General features: G+C 41.4%; 1 protein-coding gene across 1 annotated transcript; it reads left to right on the top strand.

Moving 5' to 3' along the window:
- On the top strand, nucleotides 1-14,946 carry cep43 (centrosomal protein 43). Its single transcript, XM_042503874.1, has 10 exons — nucleotides 1-82; nucleotides 177-247; nucleotides 410-471; nucleotides 2,194-2,255; nucleotides 3,384-3,446; nucleotides 4,415-4,456; nucleotides 10,943-11,127; nucleotides 11,837-11,893; nucleotides 14,335-14,412; nucleotides 14,877-14,946. The coding sequence occupies exons 1-10, from the start codon at nucleotides 44-46 to the stop codon at nucleotides 14,944-14,946; spliced, it is 729 nt and encodes a 242-aa protein (XP_042359808.1). The 5' UTR covers nucleotides 1-43.
- Nucleotides 14,947-15,179: the final 233 nt, after the last annotated feature.

The following is a 15,179-nucleotide window of genomic DNA, read 5'->3' as shown; positions in this document are numbered from 1 at the left end:
TTCTCGTCCCCGTGTCGTCTCACAGGAACCGTCTCAGAGACAGATGTCAATCGTTCGGAGGAAGTTTGACTCATACGACAAGGTGAGCGTCCAGCACCTGAGTGTGATGTCATCGGTCTCTGGCCAATCACAGCGGGCGTTGCTGAGGCGGGTTGTTGTTGTTTGTTGTCCTGCAGGACGGGAGCGGCTCGGTGCTGAGAGACGATCTGACGAGCGTCTTCACGGACCTGTTCCCCGCTCTCAGCAAGTACGAAAAACACAGTTTGATTCATATTTGATATTAATAATTTCCAGTAAACGTTCTACACTTCTGCTGCGTCATTTTCTTGAGGTTTAGTTTGTCTCGTGAGCACGAGTTTGATGAATGGAAACGATCTCCGGTGTGTTGATGTGAAACTGGTTTCTGCAGGAACATGTTGGCGAGGTTCATCACTGACGAGCTCAGAGCTGCAGACAAAACCTTCTCCAAAAGTAAGACACTGTCTTCAGATTGTTTTATGGACAAAAGTATGTGGACAGCTGACCGATCAGGTCTGACTCTCAGTGTTCAGGTCAGGACGATTTCCCACAGCAGACCTTTAAAACCAGTTCTGTCTGAGCTGCTTTTACCTCTTTACCAACAAAATTAGCGCGTGCACGCAAAACACGCGTAAACTCGCTAAATATAGACGATGGCCAGCATTCCCACTGCCAGTGAACACACCGCTTCAGCACGCCAGTCTGGCTTTCCGTCAGCTGGTATGTGTGTGTGTGTGTGTATAATAATAATAATCTTAATTTATATGGCACTTTTCAAGCTTAACTGCTTCCCAAATAAAAAGGTTTACAGAATAAGATGGATGTCAGACACCAGTGCCGCCCCCATTCTGCCCGAATGACAAAACCAAAGTTCAGAATATTAAAACACTAATAACAAAATACCGATGTGTACAAAAACATATGAGGGTGCGTCTCTGAGCGTCTCTGCAGAGTCTCTCTGAAGTCGTCTTCACGCTCCCTTTACGGTTTTACACAGAACCAATCAGACGGCGGCATCATGTGTCACCAGTCTGTGATTTTAGACAGCATGCCGGCATCACAGAAACTAAAGAGCTTTAACACAACAGCGTGAGCCTCTAGTGTGACGTGTAACATACGTGTCAGCAGCTCTGTGTAAACAGTAACAATGACATCACGTGTTAGTGACAGTCATTCAGCGTCCCCCTGTTACATCGCGGCTAATTCCATTTTTTTTTCTTCTTGAAAAACTTTGGTACTTTTTTTCCCTTCAAAATTTTAGGGATTATTTAAATGTTATTTTTGTTTATTTCTTCTTTTTTTTAAAGACATTTCGGTATCTTTTCCCTGCAAACATTTTTGGTGGTCTTTTCTAAAACAATTCTAAGCAATTAAAGAAAACATTTTGGCTTTTTTTCTTTTGAAGTTTTTGTGTCGGGGCGCCCAGTGGCTCAATTGGTAGAGCTGGCGCCCCATGTGCGAAGTCCTCGCTGCAACAGCCGCGGGTTCGATTCCGGCCTCGGCCCTTTGCTGCTTGTCGTCCCCTCTCGCTCCCATTTTCAGACTTGTACTGTCATATCACAATGAAGGTAAAAGCCTAAAACAATCTTTAATCTTTAAAAGATAAAATGTGTCTTCTGAAAACATTTTTGGTGTTGATTTTTAAGGAAAACAAGTTTTCTTTAATAATTACCAAAATGAAACCCTTTTTCTGTTCTGCTTCTTTTAGTTAGCTGCTAACAGCTGCTTCTTAAATCTCCTGCGTCGCGTCGCACACAGAACACGCCGTCAAAACGCCACACCCGTCCTGTCCATGACCCCGTCCTGCCGGCTGTCTCAGCGCTGTTTCTACCTCCACTGTCGGCACAAAGTGAGACAACTCTGTCCCCAAATTCTGAGACTGAACCTTTTGTGCAGAGCGGTGTGAGAGCAGCTGCTGAAACACAGACAGATGAGTAAAAAACATCTGGAGTGTGAAGATTTCACTTCACCGAAACTAAAAAGTCCAAAGAAACGAAACAGAAAGAACGCTGACGTTTCTACACAGGGGTGACCACATACATTTGGCCATGTTTTCAAATGAAACAGGAAGCTGCGTTTGAAATCAGCTGACGCGTTTCTTTCGGTGTTTTTTGTGTGTGCAGACTTGTTGTTTGTTGTTGATGTTTTTCCGTCATCTGTGTGTTTTGTTGACAGCGATAGACTTCCAGCTGTTTGTGGGCTTTTACAGGCGTCTCTTCTCTCAGTGCAGAAGTGTGGTGAGTTTCACTCTTTTAAAGGAGCAGTCCAACATTTTCTCCTAAATCACATTCAGACACTTCAGAGGGTCAGCAGTGTCCCCTTCGTCCGATCAACGTAAAACATTCCCGTCTTTTCACATTACCTTCAAACATATTGATACATTTTTGATACCACAGGGAAAAACGATATTTAGGATGTAAGACTTAAAATATTTATTAAAAGCAGAGTGACGAAAACACGACCAATAACAGAGAACGAGAAACAGCAGCTGGTAGATGTGTATCAAAACTGCAGAAAATGAGGAGTGAAACTGTTTTAAATATTCAGAATCAATATGTACTGATAAATCAATATATTTAACCCTTTTAGACCAGGACAAATGGCCTGATTTCTTCCAGAGACATGAGAAATAGGCAATGAGCAACTCAAATGACCCAAAAATTGGTAAAATTAGCAAAAGCATAGACAAAAAAGTAAAAAAAAAAAAAAAAGAAAACACAAAGAAATTACCTCAAAAACTGATTAAAATTATAATAATTCTGAAAAAATGAAATATTTGAAATGCCAATGAAATATATGGCTCTCAGGATATTTTTTACTAGCTTTTTAAAATTATTTTAAATAAGATTTTTTTTTAAATTCCAAATCTACTATTTTTTTTGCAGTTTCTGGGACATTTCTCAGCAAGTTGCTCTTGGCCTTTATGATCCTATAGGACCTAAAGAGTGAATTTGTTTTCTCGAGATCTTAAATTAATGTCATTATCTGGAGAAACACAGTTTCATTATTTTGAGAAAATTATTCCATTATCTCTGGAAATATTATTAAAAAAAAATATATATGTTTTGCCCCTTACGGGCTTCCGTACAGAGCCACCACATAAAGACACAAAAAGTTTCGTTTTTCAGGGAAATTTGCAATATTACAGCAGCAGAAGGATATAAAAGCAAGGTCTGTACGAGATAAATAAATCAAAAAGAACAATATAAACAGTATAAAAACTCACTGGTTTAAATATTTACAACAACTGTACATGGAAAGTTGCATGTTGTGATAATAAAATTGCACATGTTTAAGTCTTGGCGTGTTTGGTCGACACGGTGCTCTTAAATTGAAAGTAACGTCGATGTTTCCTGCTTGTTCAGGTGGTTCAGGACTCTGACGTCAGCGTCCCTCCTGAGGAGAAGAGCGCTCCGCCGGTCAGTAAGGTACGTCTGCCGTCACCTGCTGAGCTGTCACGGTCACTGTGGATGGCTGACCTCTGAGAAAACTCAGATGTTCTCTCCGTGTACAATCGGTCAGTCAAAATTCAGGTTTCCCACACAGATCAGTGAGGGTCTGCAGGTCTGTTTTCCTGCTGAGTTTTTGTTGTTTTAAAGACTCTGAAGCACACGGTGAGTTTATTATCGGTGCCTCAGATAAACCTCCGTACCGGATTACGGAAGAAGTAAAAACCGCCACGCTGTCCTCTGAAAGTCTCCCTCAGTGGTGCGATTTTTAACTCGAAACCACACCCCCCAGTGATGTCACAGCGTACCGCGGTGCACCTGTACATCACCGCAGCACAGTGAGACGTTAAACCCCCTCAGGTCAGTCGACAGCTGCCGAGCTCCTCTTTAACCCTTTAACACCTTGATAAACATTAGTTTTCTTTCTCATTTATTTAAAAAAACATGGTAAAAAAGGCAATGAGCAACTTGGCAAGACATTTGTAGATGTAGAAAAGTATTTTGAAAAGAAAATTCTGGAAATTTTTCCAGAAAACCACATTTGTAATTATCATAGTTATATATTTAAAATTGCTTATTGCTTATTTTTCTGTTTTTGTGCTAATATTCAGGTAATTTTTGGGTAATTTCCTCTAAAGTTGCACATTACCCTCTGCTAATGTTTTTGAGAGAAATCAAGCCAATTTGCTCAGGTATCAAAGGGTTAACGAGGGAAAAAAAAGGACAGATTAGTGTCGCCTTTACAGAGCTGTAGAGCATCAACATGCAGAAACACAGTTTTACACCTGGTTTTACGGCTGAATCTGACGCTCACCGCTCTGCCGTGTCGTGTTTTTACGAGGCGGACCTAACAAAGCGGTTAGCGTGACATCAGGTGACCAGAGTGCAGCGACGGCTGAGCTCAGTGTGAGGTGTGCTGATAGCTGCTGTGTCCCTGTCGTGCACAGATCCCCAGATATAAAGGAGGACAGAGTCAGACAGCAGCAAAGGTAACGGCGCCAAGAGACGGAGACGCCTGCAGCTCGTCCCCACCGTCACAGCAGGCGGGTTTCCATCAACACTCAAACTGCACAAACTGCAAACATAAAATACTCACAGAAACACGGCAATTATGGAAAACAAGGTAGATTTATTTATTTTTGTCATAATAAATTTGAATTTTGAATGAAAATTGAAAATGAAAATTGTTGAAAAATAAGATTAAAAAAAAAGTTTTTCCGCTGGCATGAGGTGGTATTTCAGTTGATTGTAAAAATCTGTATTTGTCCAAACTTAGAATAATTTTGGAAACTGATTGCGTTGAGAAAGTTAAAAATAACTCTAAATCCTAATTAACATTTTCTTTCTATCTAATTGTGAAGTTTTGTTGTATTTACTTAATTTTGTGAAGTTGTTGCAACTTAAAAGAGAAAGTTTAAACTGACTTGTTTCTGAGTGTTTGCAACTGCAGTAAACCGAGTTAGTTTGACTTAACCTGATCATGACGAAGAGGATTTAGCTCATGATGAAGTTCTGCGAGTTCAGATTTGTTAACATGTTACACATATGACGTATGTAGTTTATAACCAGCAGAATACTGATATACAGCACAGTTTACTGATGAAAAACTTAGAGATTTAATTAAACGCGTAAATTAAGCAAATATGACAAAACTTTAAATAAATGAAGTTTAGTGGATTTACATACATTTTTCAAGGTAATCAGTTACCTGGATTTTTAAAGAAAAATCAAACCAACATATTTTACAGCGTTACGAAAGCTGTTATTTCATCTCATCACTCTTAAAAAGTTGAGCGGATCATCTGGAAGTTTTGAATCTACAATTCCTCTCAAACACAGTCAGCTCCACATTGAGTTTTATCAACATTTTTTAAAACATTGCTTAATTTATGTGCAAATCTGTGATGGAAACCCGCCTGATCACTGACTAAATGCTCCTGCAGCTCATCACAGCTGTTAGAATCACTCAGCTTCACGCTAAAGACGCAAACATGGTCCACACGAGCACGCTAACACAGAGGACAGCGCCCGCCCTTCTTACCACTCAGGTGAACAAACTCGACCTGCGCTCAGCGGTAACAAGCAGCGGTCCTTGAAGGGTTCGACAGAGCTGATCAGACCGTTTGGTGAACAGACGTGGGGAACAAATGTGGCGTCTGGGGAGGACGGCGCTGTACGTTCTGCCCAGAAGGAAACTTAAAGTTACTGTCAGTTTACGTCCATGCCTGAAAACATGGACGCAGTCAGCTACGTTTATAGATTACTGTCACCAATTCAGTATCTGACCAAATGTCTCTCTTCTGGTCCTGAGAGATGACGCTGAGTAAAGGACAGAAAACATGACGTTGTCTCAGTGAAGGTGACCTTTGTCCTTTTGGATACAAAATGTCGTCACTTTATTTCATCGTCTTCGACATTTTTGTGAAATTTTGTCATAATGAGTATGAATTTGCGAATTATGGCCAAAAAACATGTTTCATGAGGTCACTGTGACCTTGGCCTTCAAACCTTTCATGACCGAATTCTAGTAAGTTAATCTTCGACTCGAAGTGGACGTTTGTGTCAAATTTGAGAAAACTCCTTTTGGAGAGTTCTTGAGAATCATGAGAATGAGACAGATCCAAGGTCAGAGTGACCTTGACCTATTACTACTAAAATCATATCAGTTCATCGCTGAGTCCAAGTGGACGTTTGTGCCAAATTTGAAGAAACTCCCTCAAGGAGTTCTTGTGATATTACTTTCTTGAGAATAAGACAGGCAAAAGGTCACAGTGACCTTGGCCTTTTAGTGCCACTTTCTAAACAGTGGACATTTGTGCCAAATTTGAAGAAATTTCTTCCAGGGTTTCTGGAGACAACTCGTTTGCAAGAAATAGATAGATGCAAGGTCACAGTAACATTGACCTTATGACTACCAAAATCTAATCAGTTCATCATTGAGTCCAAGTGGACGTTTGTGCCTAATTTGTGGAACCTCCCTAGAGGAGACACCGCTTTAAAGAGAATAAGAGGGGCAAAAGGTCACAGTGACTTTTGACTGCCAAATTCTAATCAGTTCATTTGTGACTTAAAATAGACGCTTGTGGCAAATTTGAAAACATTTTCCCAAGGTGAGACAGTCGAGGTCACGGTGACTTGATCTTTAACCATCAAAACATAATCAGTTAATTGTTGAGTCCATGTGGAGGTTTGTGCCAAATTCGAGAAAACTCTCTCGGGGCGTTCCTCCAATATTGTTTTGACACAACGTCACAAAGCCCGGTGACAGAAGTGAAGCTAAACATTAACACTGGGCTTTTCCTGCCGTTTGTCACCACAGCGCCCCCCCGCTGCAGCGCTCAGACTGCAGGTGACACACTCCGAAAACACAACGCAGCGCCAGGGCGATGTGACGCAGCCCGAAGCGTTTGTGTGCTGACGTGGATCATGTTTGTGCCCAAATACTCTCCTCTGCTCACTAACTCTGACCTCCACATCTCTTTAGTTAACAGAAATCTGAATCCAGATCACTGACTGTTAACCCTTTCCACCTGTCTCCTTCTCCTCAGACTCATAACACACACACACACACACACACACACACACACACGCTCAGTGATATCAGATAAGAGCGAGCTCGGTCTGAATCTCTCCTCGTCTTCATCACTCTGACTGTTTCAGGTTGAGTTTTGGCCTCGACTTGTCGGTGGAGGTTGCTCTGGAATACCTGCAAGCAGATACTCGGGGCAGAAAAAGCAGCAGCTTCCTCCTCCGCTGCGTGTTTCTCGAAATAAAAATTAAATAAATAATGTGATTTAATTTTTATTTCTCGTTAATTTTCTTCTTAAAAGACGCTGGAGTAAAACAGCGATCAAAAAACGAGGCAGGAAAGAACAAATACATCCAAGAACCTGAACGTGCATAAACAGAGAGAATTTATAATTAATTTTAATTTATTTTTGTTCAATTATTCATGATTATTTCTGGACTGACTGAATGAATTGTAACTTTAAGCTGTTGAAACCTGGATGGACATTGTTTTCTTCTGCTGTCCTTCACAAGCTGTTTGGCCCGTTAAAATCTGAGCAGATTGGTTTGATTTCTTTCGAAACCGCTGAGAAAAAAAATTCAAGAAATTAGTGAAAAATTTACAGGAAAACTACCTGAAAATTATTATTTTTTAAAATGTGGAGAAAATTATTCAAAAAAGCAGGAAAGAATAACCAGAAAACCACGTTTGTTGCGGGTATAATGTATATATATGAGTGAGTATAATTCTATATTTAGAATTATAGTACATAAAGAAAAATTATATATTCAGTATTTTTTGGGTCATTTTTGTTTTTGTTTTCTTTCTTTTTGTGTGTGCTTGTTTTCGGGTACATTTTTTGCTGATCTTGCTCATTTTGGGCCATGTCTTGTTCAGTTGCTCTGTGCCGTCCCCCCATGTTTTTGACAGAAATCAAAGAAATTTGCTCAGGTTTCAAAGGAACACAGTCGGCTGACTGAATATAAAGAAATCAGTCAAATTTCTGTGCAATTCAAAGTGCCTTTGAGATGACAGACAAGCTAATAATTATAACTATAATAATAAAATAAATAAAAATAAAATAGATTTTAACAAATACAGCTGAATAAAATGTAATGAAAATATTTAAAAACAAAAGTACAATAACATAAATGTTAAAGGAAACATTGAGTAATGTCCATAAAAAGTTTTTCAGTGTAAATCTGTGAGTGGCCCTCATGACCTAAATTAGGGTGCTGATGGTAAACGTCGGTGGAGGAGAGCGTGGGCGGATATTATGGATAACAGAAGTCACAGTGACGAACAAAGACCACACAGCTGTACTTTAATGTTAATTAACCTTCTGTAATACAGAGATCAGTGAAACGTGGTGATTAAATAATACGTTTCAGTATGACTTCGCTGCCAGTTTTCAGAGGGAGCAAAAGCACCACTCGAGTCGTCGAGTCGTCCCGTAAAGACAAACATCCGACTTTGTAAAAGGAAAATCTGAGTTTAATCAGAACAAACTTGAACTATGAGGTTTGTTTTCTCTCATCAGCTCCTCAAAAATTCCTCCACCAGCTTCTCCGTTACCAGTTTAAAGCTAATGATTTAAAAGTCAGCTTAAAACTGAAGAAACGTCTCCGCTGGTGAAGACTTGAGTGACGTTTGGCTCTTTTAGTTTTATTATGTCTCCATGACGACGACAGCAGAGACCCGAGGGATTGTTTCTTCAGGTCGTACTTACGTCAGTCAGACAGATTTTTTTGAATGTTATATCTCACGAATACCTTGAAGAAAGTTCTTCAGATTTGACACAAATGTCCACTCGGACCTAATGATGACCTGGTTAGATTTTGGTGGTCATAGGTCAAAGGTCAAGGTCCCTGTGACCTTGCATCTCTCTCATTTTCATCTACGCAATATCTGAATATGGCCTGGAGGGAGTTTCCTTAAATTTGGCACAGACGTCGACTCGGACTCATCAATGAAGTGAATGGAATCTGGTGGTTGAAGGTCAAAGGTCAAGGTCATGGTGACCCCCTGGTCTCGACTCAAAAACAATCAAGAGCCCCCTTAAAACTGCGCTGATTGTAGAGATTTCTGTTTGTGAATCTGTGCGGAAATTCTAGACCCAGACAACGCAGGCTGAGTCTCCGAGCTTCACACTGCGTCCTGCTGTCTGTGTCCTGCTGTCTGTGTCCTGCTGTCCTGCTGTCTGTGTCCTGCTGTCTGTGTCCTGCTGTCTGTGTCCTGGTGTCTGTGTCCTGCTGTCTGTGTCCTGGTGTCTGTGTCCTGCTGTCTGTGTCCTGGTGTCTGTGTCCTGCTGTCTGTGTCCTGCTGTCTGTGTCCTGCTGTCTGTGTCCTGCTGTCTGTGTCCTGCTGTCTGTGTCCTGCTGTCTGTGTCCTGCTGTCTGTGTCCTGGTGTCTGTGTCCCTGCTGTCTGTGTCCTGGTGTCTGTGTCCTGCTGTCTGTGTCCTGCTGTCTGTGTCCTGGTGTCTGTGTCCTGGTGTCTGTGTCCTGGTGTCTGTGTCCTGCTGTCTGTGTCCTGCTGTCTGTGTCCTGCTGTCTGTGTCCTGCTGTCTGTGTCCTGCTGTCTGTGTCCTGGTGTCTGTGTGTCTGTGTGTTTGTGTGTTTGTGTGTTTGTGATGTTTGTGTGTTTGTGTGTTTGTGTGTTTGTGATGTTTGTGTGTGTTTGTGATGTTTGTGGTGTTTGTGTGTTTTGTGATGTTTGTGTGTTTGTGTGTTTTGTGATGTTTGTGGTGTTTGTGTGTTTGTGATGTTTGTGTGTTTGTGTGTTTGTGTGTTTTGTGATGTTTGTGTTGTTTGTGTGTTTGTGATGTTTGTGTGTGTTTGTGATGTTTGTGTGTTTGTGATGTTTGTGATGTTTGTTGTGTGTTTGTGTGTTTGTGATGTTTTGTGGTGTTTGTGTGTTTGTGATGTTTGTGGTGTTTGTGTGTTTGTGATGTTTGTGGTGTTTGTGTGTTTGTGTGTTTGTGATGTTTGTGTGTTTTGTGTGTTTGTGATGTTTGTGTGTTTGTGATGTTTGTGTTGTTTGTGTGTTTGTGTGTTTGTGATGTTTGTGTGTTTGTGTGTTTGTGATGTTTGTGTTGTTTGTGATGTTTGTGTTGTTTGTGTTTTGTGATGTTTGTGGTGTTTGTGTGTTTGTGATGTTTGTGGTGTTTTGTGTGTTTGTGATGTTTGTGGTGTTTGTGTGTTTGTGATGTTTGTGGTGTTTGTGTGTTTGTGTGTTTGTGATGTTTGTGTGTTTGTGATGTTTGTGTGTTTGTGATGTTTGTGTGTTTGTGATGTTTGTGGTGTTGTGTGTTTTTGTGTGTTTGTGATGTTTGTGTGTTTGTGATGTTTGTGATGTTTGTGATTTTGTGTTGTTTTGTGTGTTTGTGTGATGTTTGTGTGTGTTTGTGATGTTTGTGTGTTTTGATGTTTGTGTGTTTGTGATGTTTGTGTGTTTGTGTGTTTGTGATGTTTGTGTTGTTTGTGTGTTTGTGATGTTTTGTGTTTGTTTGTGTTTGTGATGTTTTGTGTGTTTGTGTGTTTGTGATGTTTGTGGTGTTTGTGTGTTTGTGATGTTTGTGTGTTTGTGTGTTTTGTGTTTGTGATTTTGTGTGTTTGTGATGTTTGTGTTGTTTGTGTGTTTGTGATGTTTTGTGTGTTTGTGATGTTTGTGGTGTTTGTGTGTTTGTGATGTTGTGGTGTTTGTTGTGTTTGTGATGTTTGTGGTGTTTGTGTGTTTGTGTGTGTTGTGATGTTTGTGTGTTTGTGATGTTTGTGTGTTTGTGATGTTTGTGATGTTTGTGTTGTTTTTGTGTTTGTGATGTTTGTGGTGTTTGTGTGTTTGTGATGTTTGTGGTGTTTGTGTGTTTGTGATGTTTGTGGTGTTTGTGTGTTTGTGTGTTTGTGATGTTTGTGTGTTTGTGATGTTTGTGTGTTTGTGATGTTTGTGTGTTTGTGTGTTGGTCCTCAGGACTCGGAGAGCGCGGCGTCTCTGGGCAAAGGAGACTTCCAGCCGCCGAGCTTCAGACACAACGAGGCGTCCGACCACAGGAAGAGGGAGCGTCCGGACCTGGACCTGGAGGTGGAGGACGACCCCGACGACGGGGACTCGTTCTTCGACGACCCGCTGCCCAAACCGCAGAAGACGTACGGCTGGTGAGGACACGTGACTAAACCTGCTGCTACGCTCCAGAAACATGAGAGGAGGCAGTCAGCAGTGACAGAAGACATCAGCTAAAACTAACAAAACTTCAGTAACAAGTACAAAGAAATGAGTCAGAAATATGAAAAGTACAAAAAATACCATGAAATTAGTAAAATAATTAAAAAATATATCAGGAACAAAACAAATAAAAAAAACCTGAAAAAGAAAGCAAAAAACAAACAAACAAGGCAAGCAAGAAAAAGATTATTTCTGACACTTTAAAATGTTAAACCACAATAATTTTAAACATAGTTTTTTCCCCACATTTAAAAAAAAAATCAGGTAGTTTTCCTGTAATTTTTTTTTGCTAATTTCTTGATTCAGAGGAATTTAAAAAAAATAGAGAAAACTACTTTTAAATTTTTTAAATTTTATATTTTAAATAATGGAAAAAAATATATTCATAGAAAATAGTTTTCAGTAATTTTTTTGTCATTTTCTCGTGTTTTTTTTTTTTTTTTAACCTATATTTATTTATTTAGCTTATTTTCTAGTAATTAAAAAAAATCTGTCTAATTTTTTGAGTATGTCTTGCTCAAAAGTTGCTCATGTCTTCTCCCTGTGTTTTTTGAAAGAGATATTTTAAAGTTTTTATCTTCACGGTGATGCAGACGTGTTTGTGTGATGTAGTTTCTGATTGTGTGTTTTTCTGCCTCACAGTCGCAGTTCACCTTTGGGAGAGAAAGACTCGTCTGAGCGGACAAACAGTCACAAAGAGTGAGTATCCGCTCGCACGGTGATGACATCATCGTTCAGGTCAGCTCGGACGTCTTCAGACGAGTCCGTGCAGCGTTTTTCAAATCCGACGGCAGCACGCCGCCTTCAGCCGACCCTCCAAATACTGCGTCAGGGTCGAACCGCGTCCTGGTCACAACTTTCTTTTTTCTTTAGAAATCACCAAAGACATTTTTAGGGGACAAAATGACACATTAATGGAAAAAAAAATCAATCAAAAAAAAAAAAAATTAAAGAAAAAAAAATCGCCCAAAATGTTTTTTGAAAGAAAAAAAACAAAAACTTTTTTTTTCTTTATAAAACACCCAGAAATGTTCCTTTGAATGAGTGAATGAGTGAATTTTATGGTTTTATGGTGTTTTTATTTTACACAAGATATTAAAAAACAAAGTTTCGGAAAAATGGCGATACGCGGACAGAACATGAGGGACAAACTGATCAGAAAGTCCAGAACACATTAAAAGCTCAGTGTCCTCACACTGATGGAATCGGTGCGTCCTTAGTCCCGTCCTGTCTGTCCCTCTGAGCTGTCCTACCTGTTTCTCCCTGCTTTACCTCTCAGTCCTCACACTGTCCTGTCTCTCTGTTGATGTCTCTGCTTTGTCTTAACTGTCTTTGTTTCTCTGCTGAATTATGTCCCCTCCTGCTCCCTGCATCCTTATCTGTCCTCTCTGTCCTTCCCTCTTCACCTATACTCTCTACCTTCCTCCACCTGGTCATCCCCCATCCTCACCCTGCAGTGTTGTCCCCCTGAGGGAGGAGTGTCTCTCTGGGCCCGTGGTGTCCTCCATGAGACGAGGCAGAAGCCTCAGCGAGTGAGTCTTCATGACTGCCATGTCTTATCTCAGATCAGCTCTCAGACTCGCCGTCTGTCTTCAGACTCACCGTCTGAAGACAGTCCGTCCACACAGAGACACGTCACACAGGAGGAGACGAGACACAGAGGATCTAGAAACCATCTGTGTGTCCTCTTCTGTCTGTCCCCTCGTCTCCATGACCTGACGTCTCTCTGTGTGGACGCTCCAGAGGTGACGCTCACACCGAACATCCGTCTTCTGATCTCAAAATACGAAACTGACGCAGTTTCAACACGTAAACGTAAATATTCACGACCGAATCAGAGACATTTTTCAAAGGAAAAAGAAAATCTCCTGCAGCAGTAGTAGTAGTAGTAGTAGTAGTAGCAGTAGTAGTAGTAGCAGGAGCAGTAGTAGTAGAAGTAGTAGTAGTAGTAGCAGCAAGAGCAGTAGTAGTAGTAGCAGCAGTAGTAGTAGTAGAAGCAGTAGTAGCAGTAGCAGTAGTAGTAGTAGCAGTAGTAGTAGTAGCAGGAGGAGTAGTAGTAGTAGTAGTAGTAGTGGTAGTAGTAGCAGGAGCAGTAGTTGTAGTAGTAGTAGCAGTAGCAGTAGTAGTACTCTGCTGTGGGGGACGTGGTGTAGAGTGGATCAGGTCCTGAGGGGGGACGCTCCTTGAGAGGAAACTGGTCCCAGTCTGTGTTTTCTGTCCTCGTACTGGCTCCAGTTCAGGGAGACTCTCTGTGTCGTCATGACAACAGAGACGGATGTGCGTGTGAGCGTTAGTGTTGCTGATTTCCCAGCATGCATCAGTGTGGCTAGAGGGGAGTTAAAGGTTAAAGTTAGTCTCTGTTTTATCCTCATCCACTCACCTGTATGTGTGATGTCATCAGACGGCATGTGATGTCATCAGACGGCGTGTGATGTCATCAGACGGCGTGTGATGTCACCGGGAGGCTGAATGCGCCCGGAGCTGCTCAGCTGACTGCGTGATGGAAATCGTGTTTGACTTTGTGGGAGCGTTGTCCCTGTGGAGGACACAGGTGTCCATATCAGTGTGAAGTCTCAGAGGACGAGTGTGAGCGAGTCCGATTACGTCTCGCTGTCGGCGCCATCAAACTTTAATGTCCTCTGAGGAGGAAGTGGGTCAAACAGCAGCTCCGGGCGTCTTCTCTCTGCGACATTCACACACAACTACAGCAAGACTAAACTGAGACACGAGACTGAGACTTTCTGCATGAGTGTGTCCCTCAGTACAGTGTGTGTCCCCGTCCTCTGTCTCTGTGAGGACCAGGCTGGAGAGAGATTTATAGAAAGAGAGGACGTTTTTTAAATAGTGAGGACGTTTTATAGAAATTGAGGACATTAATATAAACCAAAGATGTTCATACAAAATTAGGACATTTTATACAAAATGAGGACATTTTATGTAAAGCGAAGACATCTCATCGAAAGAGTCTCTAGGAAGTAAGGACATTTTATCTGAAGGACCAGCGCAGTCAGGACCATTTTGAGGACGTGAGCAGATTTTTGTAAAGTGAGGACAGGACTCTGCCTTTCATAATGTCTGTCCCTTTTTGTCTTCTGTGTTTCTAACTCCTGTCTCTCCCCTCTGTGTCTCTCCGGTCTCAGTCTGTCTGTCCTGGCTGCTGACTCAGAGGACGAGCCGGATGATCGTCTCTCTGAACACAGCCGGTCCTCTGAGCTCAGGTGAGCTGCAGGTGTCCACTGACAGGGACAGGTGTCCTCATACAGGAAGCTGTTGTAGTTTATTAGCAGATGGACAAAATCTAGATCCTTTACAGCCCTGAAGGCGGTTTTTATTACAGGTTTTAGGAAAACTGAAGCGAAATTTTGGAAATGTTGATAAAACTCAACGTGGAGCTGACTGTGTTTCCACTGAGTGATGTACCAGTAACCATGGCGACGGATGTTCACAACATCACAACAAGCGTCATGTGACCTCACAGCGTCACGTGACCTCACAGCATCACGTGACCTCGTAGCATCATGTGAGCTAGAAGAGACTAAAAAGTGTTTCCACGGCAGTTTGGACAAACGTGTCTTTGCAGTCATCTGAAAAATGGCCTCATGTCAGAAGAAAAACTGTTTTGCGATAAAAGGGAGTTTTTTAAAATCAACGTGTTTCCATTTGGCACTTTTTATATTCGCAGTTTTAAATTGAGGGTTAACGGAAACCCGCCTACATTCAGTGAACACTCGTCTTCACTCGGTGACGTGTGAACGCAGAGACGTGAAGCAGGCGTTGATTTTATTCAGCGTAACTTCTCCGAATAAACATCCAGAAATCAGCTCAGAGGGCAAAAAAAAAATATATATAGATATATATGTTTGTACGTTTTCTTCAGTTAGAGTTGGTCTGTACGTCCGAACAGCAGCTGATCACATGTCACTCAGCACGGAGAATTCGTCTGTGGACGGTCTGTGGTCGGTCTGTGGACGGTCTGTGGACGGTC

The sequence above is a fragment of the Plectropomus leopardus genome, chromosome 16 (assembly GCF_008729295.1).
Source record: "Plectropomus leopardus isolate mb chromosome 16, YSFRI_Pleo_2.0, whole genome shotgun sequence".
Taxonomy (NCBI): domain Eukaryota; kingdom Metazoa; phylum Chordata; class Actinopteri; order Perciformes; family Serranidae; genus Plectropomus; species Plectropomus leopardus.
The sequence above is the reverse complement of the archived record's forward strand: the minus strand, read 5'-3'. Positions and strand labels throughout refer to the sequence as shown.